At 30.9% G+C, this 11413-nt stretch overlaps 1 protein-coding gene across 1 annotated transcript; it reads right to left on the minus strand.

The window, feature by feature from the left end:
- Nucleotides 1-1382: 1382 nt before the first annotated feature.
- LOC119610103 (daxx-like protein) lies at nt 1383-11195 on the minus strand. Its single transcript, XM_037965202.1, has 3 exons — nt 9448-11195; nt 9159-9387; nt 1383-6238 (listed from the first exon to the last, which is right to left on the minus strand). The coding sequence occupies exons 1-3, from the start codon at nt 11131-11133 to the stop codon at nt 4989-4991; spliced, it is 3165 nt and encodes a 1054-aa protein (XP_037821130.1). The 5' UTR covers nt 11134-11195; the 3' UTR covers nt 1383-4988.
- Nucleotides 11196-11413: the final 218 nt, after the last annotated feature.

An 11413-nucleotide genomic window follows, 5' to 3' on the forward strand; every position in this document is an offset into this window, starting at 1 on the left:
TATCTATCTATATATCTATCTATCTATCTATCTATCTATCTATCTATCTATTTATCTATCTATCTATCTATCTATCTATCTATCTATCTATCTATATATATCTATCTATCTATCTATCTATCTATCTATCTATCTATCTATCTATCCATCATCTATCTATCTATCTATCTATCTATCTATCTATCTATCTATCTATCTATCTATCTATCTATCTATCTATCTATCTATCTATCTATCTATCTATCTATCTACCTATCTATCTATCTATCTATCTATCTATCTATCTATCTATCATCTATCTATCTATCTATCTATCTCTCTATCTCTCTATCTCTCTATCTCTATCTATCTATCTATCTCTATCTATCTATCTATCTATCTATCTATCTATCTATCTATCTATCTATCTATCTATCTATCTATATATCTATCTACTATATCTATCTATCTATCTATCTATCTATCTATCTATCTATCTATCTATCTATCTATCTATCTATCTATCTATCTATCTATATATCTATCTATCTATCTATCTATCTATCTATCTATCTATCTATCTATCTATCTATCTATCTATCTATCTATCTATCTATCTATCTATCTATCTATCTAGCTCTCAACCCAAATTAACATTTTCACCAAAAATTCAAAATTTCACCAAAACAATAAATTTTCACCAAAAAAATAGAATGTCACATAAAAATTTTAACTTTTACTAAAAATTTAAAAAAAATATCAAAATTTCACCAAAAATTGAAATTTTCACAAAAAATGCAAAATTTTACTAAAAATTCAAATTTTCACTAAAAATCCGAAATTTTACTAAATTCAAATTCTCCAAAAAAAAAAAATGTTAAAATTCAAAATTTCTTTAAAAATACTAAATTTCACTAAAAATTAAAATTTTCACTTAAAATGCAAATTTTCACAAAAAATCCAAAATTTCACAAAAAATCCAAAATTTTACTAATAATGCAAATTTTCACTAAATTCAAATTCTCAGAAAAAAGTTAACTTGACTTAATGTTAAAATTCTAAATTTTACTAAAATTAATTTTTTTATTAAAAATTCAAATTTTCTCTACAAATTTAAATTCTCACTAAAAGGTAATGTTGACTAAATGTTAAATGTTTACTAAAAATTAAAATTTTCACTAAAAATTACTTTTTTTTTTTCATTAAAAATTACAATTTTCTTTTAAGATTAAAAAATTTTAAATTTTTATTAAAAATTTAAATTTTCCCAAAAAGTTAAATTTTTTACTAAAAATTCTAATTTTGTGATAAAAAAAAGAAATTTTAACTTAAAGTTAAGAAGTGCTATCAATAATGAATCTGTCAATTTAAATAAAACTACAATTTGTTTAAAGTTTGACATTAATTGAAATGTTTAAAAAATATAAATTTTATTTATATTAATTTTTTTAAGGTTTTTGACTTAAGAGTTTTGTTTTTTTCACTGTTCCGTTACATATTTTTAATAAAATTTTATTTTTATACACAAAATTATATAAAATATTAATAATTAATACACAAATGACTTAAAATTTAAACGACCTTTGTAGAGAGTGTAATGTATATATTTTTTTCATTATATAAATTTTTGTTTTTTTTTTATATTTATAATATTTTTGTTATTTACACTGTATTACAAAAAAATGAAAAATACTAATTGCTTATTTAAGTCATAGGGTTAAGGGGGACGTAAGGTTAGAAATGTGTTTTTTCTTTTCGTTTTAAAATTCTCTTAATAGTAATTATTGATTAATTAGGAATTATTTTTTTATTATTATTATTATGTATATACAGCTTACAAAGCTTTAGCTTAAATTTAAAAATATTACTTGAAAGTAATAATTAAATTAAGTTTAAAGAAAAAGAAAACAAATATAAATTATTAAAACATTATTTTTTTTTTAATTCTTTTTTTTTTAATCAACATAAAATAATTAACAAAATACAAATTTAATAAATCTGGTATACAGTATAAGAGTGATGTTGGTTATATTTTAACAAAAAAGGGGTTTCGCAGTTGAAAACTATTGGAAATAATGGTTTTTTTATATAAATTTTCGAATTTGAACATTTTTTTAAATCATATTTTTTCAATTTTCCTCATGATTAAGAAATTTTTGTAATAATGAATAAATAAAATAAACAATTTATTGTTTAAGATTCAAAATTTTCAATAATATGTAAATATTACACAAAATTTCGAATACGAAAATTAACATGTAAAGAAATAATTATATAAAAATTAATAAATCAACAAGAAAATAACAATAATTTTGTAAAAAAAGCTTAATTTTGCAATAATTTTTCATTTGTTTCATAAAAGAAATTCTTTAAAAATTTTCAAATTTTCAAATAAATTTTAGCAAAAAGTAAAAAAAAAAATATATTTTCTTTAAATTTTTCTAAATTCAATTTTTGTCTTAGTTAAGGTCTTGCAAACTATTGCATTTCCATCACAATTGTTTTGTAACAAAAGTTTAATACAAAAAGTATGTTTGCAATACCAAAAATGAAAGTTTTGAAATTATTTAGCTTTTATTGAGGTCTTGCAAACTGTTGCATTTTAGATAGAACTATTTTCCAAGATAAGTTCAATCATAAAAGTATATTTGCAATCAAAGAAAACAAAATTTAGTCTTGCAAATTGTATTTTTTTACTACGATTGTTTATTTTGCTGTCATTGAGGTCTTGCAAACTGTTGCAATTTTGCTAGAATTAATTTCCAACATAAGTTCAATCATAAAAGTATATTTGCAATCAAAGAAAACAAAATTTAGTCTTGCAAATTGCTTTTTTTTTAATACAATTAGTTATTTTGCTGTCATTGAGGTCTTGCAAACTGTTGCAATTTTACTAGAATTATTTTCCAAGATAAGTTCAATCAAAAAAGTATATTTGCAATCAAAGAAAACAAAATTTAGTCTTGCAAATTGCATTTTTTACTACAATTATTTATTTTGCTTTTATTGAGGTCTTGCAAACTGTTGCAATTTTACTAGAATTATTTTCCAACATAAGTTCAATCATAAAAGTATATTTGCAACACCAAAATATGAAAGTTTTCCCCTTTTTAATGTTATTGAGGTCTTGTAAACTGTTTCCATTTTGTTAGAATTATTTTTCAATATAATTCCACCCAAAAAAGTATATCTACAACCCAAGAAAACAACATTTAGTCTTGCAAATTGCATTAACTGTAGTACATTACAGCTTCCCGTTGTAATCGTTAAATACTGCAGCTCTTTTGCCACGTTTGAAAAGGTAGTTTGCCTTTTACTCTTACAAGTTTAAGTTAAGTAAATCACAACTTATTAAGGTCTTGCAAACTATGACATTTTTTGCTAAAACAATTTTCCAAGAGAAATTTACTTGAAGTAATGTATTTGCAATGCCAAATACAAGATTGTCTTGCAAACTGCGACATTTTAGCTAGAATTGTTTTCGAAGAAAATCTTACTTGAAATAATGTATTTGCAACACCAAATACAAGATTTTTAGTCTTGCAAACTGTGGAATTATTGCTAGAAGTGTTTTCAAAGTGAATATTACTTGAAGTGCTATATTTGCAACACCATAATCGTATGATTTTTAGTCTTGCAAATTTCATTCATTGCTGTAAATCACATCTCCGTTAATTTTTTAGTCTTGCAAACTATGACAAGGTTCCTAGAAATATTTTGCAAGTGAAATTTAATTGAAATCGTACATTTGCAACACCAAATGCAAGATTTTTAGTCTTACAAACTGTAGAATTATTGCTAGAAATGTTTTCAAAGTGAATATTACTTGAAGTACTATATTTGCAACACCATAATCGTATAGTTTTTAGTCTTGCAAATTTCATAATTGCTGTAAATCACATCTCGGATAATTTTTAGTCTTGCAAACTATGGCAATGTTCCTACTAATATTTTGCAAGTGAAGTTTAATTGAAAGCGTACATTTGCAACACCAAATGCAAATTTTTATACTTGCAAACTGTAGAATTATTGCTAGAAGTGTTTTCAAAGTGAATATTACTTGAAGTACTATATTTGCAGCACCATAATCGTATAATTTTAAGACTTGCAAACTATGGCAATGTTGCTGGAAATTTTTACCAAGTGAAGTTTAGTTGAAAGTGTATATTTGCAACACCATATTCATTATTTTTAGTCTTGCAAACTGTGTTATTTTTGCTAGAATTGTGTTTTAAGTGAAATTTATTTGAAATAATGCATTTGCAACACCAAATAGAAGATTTTTAGTCTTGCAAACTGTAAAATTTTTGCTAGAATTGTTTTCCAAGCATTATTTACATGAAATAATGCATTTGCAATACCTAATACAAGATTTTTAGTCTTGCAAACTGTGGCATTTTTGCTAGAATTGTTTTTCAAGCATAGTTTACTTGAAATAATGTATTTACAACACTAAATACAAGATTTTCAGTCATGCAAACTATGAAATTTTTTCTAGAATTGTTTTCCAATCATAGTTTACTTGAAATAATGTATTTACAACATTAAATACAAGGTTTTCAGTCTTGCAAACTGTGAAATTTTCGATTGAATTGTTGTCCAAGCACTATTTAGTTGAAATAATGCATTTGCAACATCATATATAAGATTTTTAGTCTTGCAAACTGTTGCATATTAGCTAGAATTATTTTTTAAGTGAAATTTACTGCAAATGAAGTGACAGAAGATTTTTGAAAAAATCAACGAAATTTCTGTTTAAAAAACCAAACAAAATTTAATAGTTTTCCTAGCACAAACCCCCTAAAATATACCACACACACATACATACACACACACCGTTCAACAAACAAAACCACAACCGAAAATAGTTGAAATTGGCAAAAAAAAAAAAAAAATTTACAAAACAGAAATGAAAATTTCAAATTTTTAAAAAATCCAAAATAAATTATTTCAACATTTTATCATCAACATCATTATCATCGTTTGTGCATAGTTAAATCCAATAAACACTATGATTCCTCATCGGATATAACAATTTCCTCTAACGATTTATTTGCCGATATTGTAGAAGTTAAATCTGTACATAAATTACTACCAACCTCAATATTACTGCCACCAGTTGTAGTAGTTGTAATATTATTTGTATCGGGTTCTAGACTAGAGACATGAACAATTTTTAAATCTGCCGTTGTAGTGGTGGTCGTAAGAGTGGCGGTAGCTGTATCCAAATTAATGCTGGCATTATTATTATTGTTGTTATTGAGCAGATGGGGTGTAGGTGTTTCCCTAAGTTTACCATTTCTTATGGGCATTATAGAGGCAGGAGTAGGAGGAGCTTTAGGTGATGTTAGTGGAGATGTTTCTTTACTTGCGTTAGTAGTAATGACAGTCTTTGTATTTGCTGCTGCCAACAACTCATTATTATTGTTATTTAATAACAAATTATCTCTGGCAGAGTTGTTGTTTTCATTCGCATTTAACTTATCCATACAATTTTCCATTGTATTATCTAATTGCAAAATATCTTGTGAATTATCAGGTATTTCTATACATTCTGTTGATAATGATTTATCATCAGATTTTTCCAAAATTTCTATACTATCATTAACACTAACCAGACTTTCATTGAGTTTTTTAGAATCTTTTGAGACATTTTCTTTGTTTTTATTATTTACGTTTTCCATTTCGTTGTCTGATTCATTATCACTGACATCACCATTAGCTAAAGTTTCTACTTGTTCATCTAGATTATCTTCATCATCTTCCTCCTCCTCATCGTCGTCTTCTTCTTCATCATCCTCTTCCTCCTCCCCTTCTTCATTAACCAGCATTTTAACTAGTCCAACAGTTTCCGTTTCTTTTTTACATTCCTCAGACTTTAGTAAAACTTGTTTCTCTTCCTCTCCTTGTTTTTTATCCTCCTTATTTAAGCTTTCATTAGCATTTGTATTTACTTCCGCCGTTTCAGTTTCCATTTTAACTTCTGCTTTAGCCGACTCCTCTACTTTAGTATCTTCTGCTGTTTCAGCCTTTTCTTCTTCCTCCTCGACTTCGGGCATATCTTGTTTGCGTGCAAACTTCTCTAAGATATCATTGATTTTCTTGTGATTTTTAAGATTTTCATTTAATTTTGCCGCCAAAGTCGGATCAGTTTTGGCTGGATCTGCACCATCACCCGCATAGTGAGTGACAGTTTCGTAGAGATCGGCTTTACGTCGTGATTGCAATAGTTTGCCTACTTTAATGAACGCATCTTCAGCTGTGAGAAGTAATTTAGAAAAACACAAGAAGGATATAAATACTTAGATAAATTAGAAAGGATTAAGATTTTTCTTTATTATAGCCTACACCAGGGTGTTATGAGTTTTCAAACTAATGAGCTAGAACTTAACTAGAAATGAAATAGAACTGAATAAGAACTTAACTAGAACTGTACTAGAACTTAACTAAAACTGAACTAGAACTGAACTAGAACTGAACTAGAACTGAACTAGAACTGAACTAGAACTGAACTAGAACTGAACTAGAACTGAACTAGAACTGAACTAGAACTGAACTAGAACTGAACTAGAACTGAATTAGAACTGAACTAGAACTGAAATAAAACTGAACTAGAACTGAAGTAGAACTGAAGTAGAACTGAAATAGAACTGACCTATAATTGAAGTAGAACTGAACTAGAACTGAATTAGAACTGAACTAGAACTGAACTAGAACTGAACTAGAACTGAATTAGAACTGAACTAGAACTGAACTAGAACTGAACTAGAACTGAACTAGAACTGAACTAGAACTGAACTAGAACTGAACTAGAACTGAACTAGAACTGAACTAGAACTGAACTAGAACTGAACTAGAACTGAACTAGAACTGAACTAGAACTGAACTAGAACTGAACTAGAACTGAACTAGAACTGAACTAGAACTGAACTAGAACTGAACTAGAACTGAACTAGAACTGAACTAGAACTGAAATAGAACTGAACTAGAACTGAACTAGAACTGAACTGGAAATGAACTGGAAATGAACTGGAAATGAAATAGAACTAGAACTAAAGTAGAACTAAAGTAGAACTGAACTAGAACTGACCTATAATTGAACTAGAACTGAACTAGAACTGAACTAGAAATGAACTAGAACTGAACTAGAACTGAACTAGAACTGAACTAGAACTGAACTAGAACTGAACTAGAACTGAACTAGAACTGAACTAGAACTGAACTAGAACTGAACTAGAACTGAACTAGAACTGAACTAGAACTGAACTAGAACTGAACTAGAACTGAACTAGAACTGAACTAGAACTGAACTAGAACTGAAATAGAACTGAACTAGAATTGAACTGGAACTGAACTAGAACTGAAATAGAACTAGAACTGAACTAAAACTGAACTAGAACTGAACTAGAACTGAACTAGAACTGAACTAGAACTGAACTAGAAATATATCTAGAACTGAACTAGAACTGAACCAGAACTGAACTAGAAATGAACTAGAAATGAACTAGAAATGAACTAGAACTGAACTAGAACTGAACTAGAACTGAATTAGAACTGAACTAGAACTGAACTAGAACTGAACTAGAACTGAACTAGAACTGAACTAGATCTGAATTAGAACTGAACTAGAACTGAACTAGAACTGAACTAGAACTGAACTAGAATTGAACTAGAACTGAACTACAACTGAACTTGAACTTAAATAGAACTAGAACTGAAATAGAACAGACCTATAATTGAAGTAGAACTGAACTAGAACTAAATTAGAACTAAACTAGAACTGAACTAGAACTGAACCAGAACTGAACTAGAACTGAACTAGAACTGAACTAGAACTGAACTAGAACTGAACTAGAACTGAACTAGAACTGAACTAGAACTGAACTAGAATTGAACTAGAACTGAACTACAACTGAACTTGAACTTAAATAGAACTAGAACTGAAATAGAACAGACCTATAATTGAAGTAGAACTGAACTAGAACTAAATTAGAACTAAACTAGAACTGAACTAGAACTGAACCAGAACTGAACTAGAACTGAACTAGAACTGAACTAGAACTGAACTAGAACTGAACTAGAACTGAACTAGAACTGAACTAGAACTGAACTAGAACTGAACTAGAATTGAACTAGAACTGAACTACAACTGAACTTGAACTTAAATAGAACTAGAACTGAAATAGAACAGACCTATAATTGAAGTAGAACTGAACTAGAACTAAATTAGAACTAAACTAGAACTAAACTAGAACTGAACTAGAACTGAACCAGAACTGAACTAGAACTGAACTAGAACTGAACTAGAACTGAACTAGAACTGAACTAGAACTGAACTAGAACTGAACTAGAACTGAACTAGAACTGAAATAAAACTGAAATAGAACTAGAACTGAAGTAGAACTGAAATAGAACTGACCTATAATTGAAGTAGAACTGAACTAGAACTGAATTAGAACTGAAATAAAACTGAACTAGAACTGAAATAGAATTGAAATAGAACTGAAATAGAATTGAAATAGAACTGAAATAGAATTGAAATAGAACTGACCTATAATTGAACTGGATCTGAAGTAGAACTGAATTTTAACTGAAGTAGAACTGAATTAAAACTGTACTAGAACTGAACTAGAACTGAACTAGAACTGAAATAGAACTGACCTATAATTGAAGTAGAACTGAACTAGAACTGAATTAGAACTGAACTAGAACTGAAATAAAACTGAACTAGAACTGAACTAGAACTGAAATAGAATTGAAATAGAACTGAAATAGAATTGAAATAGAACTGAAATAGAATTGAAATAGAACTGACCTATAATTGAACTGGATCTGAAGTAGAACTGAATTTTAACTGAAGTAGAACTGAATTAAAACTGTACTAGAACTGAACTAGAACTGAACTAGAACTGAACTAGAACCTAACTAGAACTGAACTGAACTAGAACTGAACTAGAACTGAATTAGAATTGAACTAGAACTGAACTAAAAATATAACTAGAACTGAACTAGAACTGAATTAGAGCTGAATTAGAATTGAACTAGAACTGAACCACCAATCAGAACTAAACTAAAACTGACTTAGTTCTTCTCTTGAAACTCCGGTGTAGAATATCTAATGGTCGACCATAGTCGACTATAATTTCATTATTGACTTTTTTTCTTCAATATCACCTCACCTATATTTTTCATTTCAAAGTTAACTAAACCCAAACTATAGGTACGATTACAATGTTCCAGCATACGCAATACATCATAATAATCCGGAAATTCCTTTGTGCGATTGATAAACGCCTGTAGAGTCTTATTAAACTGTGGTATACGTGTTTCATTGAATTTTATAGGTTTCTTAACTAAACGATGGGCATTTTTACTTTCGCCCGTAAGATCACAAATCTTCTCATAGATCTAGAAAAAGAAAAAAATAAATGAGATGGGAATTAAATGTAAGGTTAAGAGTTAATTTACCTGGCAAGCTCTTTTCTTAAAACGTTCTACTTGTAGAAAGCTGGAATCATCATCATCCCAATCAACTTCAGCCTGTTCTAAAACCTCAATACGTTTGGTTAAAACATAAAGGGCTTTATTCAATTTTTTAATTTGTTCATCTAATTTTTTATTGCCGGTCGATGTGGTGGCAGTGGCTGAAATCTCGACCGCTGTAGAGGATGTATTGGAGGTTGAGGAGCTGGCAGGAACATTCGCGTCACTAATAGTCGTTGTAGTTTTTTCAACATTTTCTGCTGTTGCTGAGGGACTTACTGCATTAGTATTATTATTATTATTGTTAGCTGCTGTGTTAGATGATTCGGCTGAGGCTGCTGCCGCTGATGCTTCCTCCACCACTCTGGCCTTACGTCGCACCTTTAACTCTTCCACAATTGTTTTAAGATTATAGTAAACCAAATCCGGTTTAGCTTTTATGCTTTCCACAACCTTGCGTATACTTTTACGAAAACTTTTCGATTTAACAAAATCACCGTGTACTTCATAGTAGTATTTTAACAATTTCGTTTTGATTAACTTTTCCATATCTTTGGAGGGATCAGCCTCACGGCAAGCCTTTATAAGTTCTTCATATTCCGGTTCTAGCGGAGGTTTTGGTGGTGGTGGCGGCGGTTTATCGGGTTTTTTATCTGGTTTTGCCTTATTAGCTTCTCCATTGATTTGCTGTTTTTGTTGTTCGGGTGTATTAACCAAATCGACAATTTCTAAAGGTTTGTTACTTTTAACTTTGTCCGGTGAATGGGTCAAATCCAAAACAGTGTCACAATCATTGCCAGCATTATGATCGGTGGGTGTTGTCAGCATAATGACATCGGGTGATTTTTGAGATTTTGGTGTTGTAGGCGAAGTCATGGGTGTGTGATGCCGGGACGAGGAGGCTGATATAGATTTGGGTGATTCTGTGGTGGCAGGTGGCAACATTTCAATGACCACATCATTTGTGAGTGAAATGGGTGTTCTTTGTGTTAGTTGTTTATCGTTCTGTTTGTGTCTTTGCCAACTTTCATCTGTGGACTTTAGTAGAGTAGTGGGCTTAATTCTACGTGACGTTTTATCCATACGCCCCGGCTGCGGTGAAGGTGTTAGTTGGGGCGAAGGTGTTTTGGGTGCAGCGGCAGGTGAGGGCGAAGCGACAGGTGATGGCGTAGTAGTGCTACTGGGTTTATTGAAGGGTAAATGTATTTTAAAATTATTGTTAATATTATTCTGATTAGGATTTGGATGAGCGGTGATGGTGGTATTGGGCGGTAAGCCTGTGGGTATTAAATGGGGATTTATCATTAGCTGTTCATTTAAACCCATAAAGGCTCCCAAATTATGAGGCGGTGTGGCCATTAGTTGTAAGGGTGGTGTGGCTCCCGCGGCAGCCATTGAATGTACTCCTGTTATCATGGGCATTATGGGCGGTAAAGGAGCAAGTGTGGTGGCTGCCTTAGCTGGCGATTGGTTTGCTAATGCTGCATAATTTTTAGCACTCAAACGTTGCATAGTTTGTGGTGGTGTGGGAGTTTTTCTTTTCCTTTGATTCCCACCCAATGCAGCTATACCCTTGTTGGTTGGTGGTGTTGGTGTTTGGCGTTCATCATTGATAATGCTATTTAAAGCAAGAAATGATGCTGCCAATGATGTGGTATTTAAAGATTGCATATTTACACCTTTACCGCCAGGCTGTGATGTCGTCGGACTAAGACGTGGTGGGAGGGGAGGCCACGGGGAGAGAGAGGGGGAGCAGGGGGGGGGGGGAGGACGGAAGAAGGGGGGACAGAAGAGCGGGGCCCGTAGGGGGGTTGACGGGACAGGGACGGGGGGGAGGACGCGGAAAGGGGGGAGAAAAAGGAAAAGGAGGGAAAAGGAAAGACAAAAAGCGGGAAAAGAGGACGAGAGCGAGCGAGAGCGAGCGAGCGAGCGAGCGAGAGAGCGAGCGAGC

Source organism: Lucilia sericata, unplaced genomic scaffold (genome assembly GCF_015586225.1).
Source record: "Lucilia sericata isolate MDLA Ls3-8-SP2 unplaced genomic scaffold, ASM1558622v1 Contig001119F_arrow, whole genome shotgun sequence".
Taxonomy (NCBI): Eukaryota; Metazoa; Arthropoda; class Insecta; order Diptera; family Calliphoridae; genus Lucilia; species Lucilia sericata.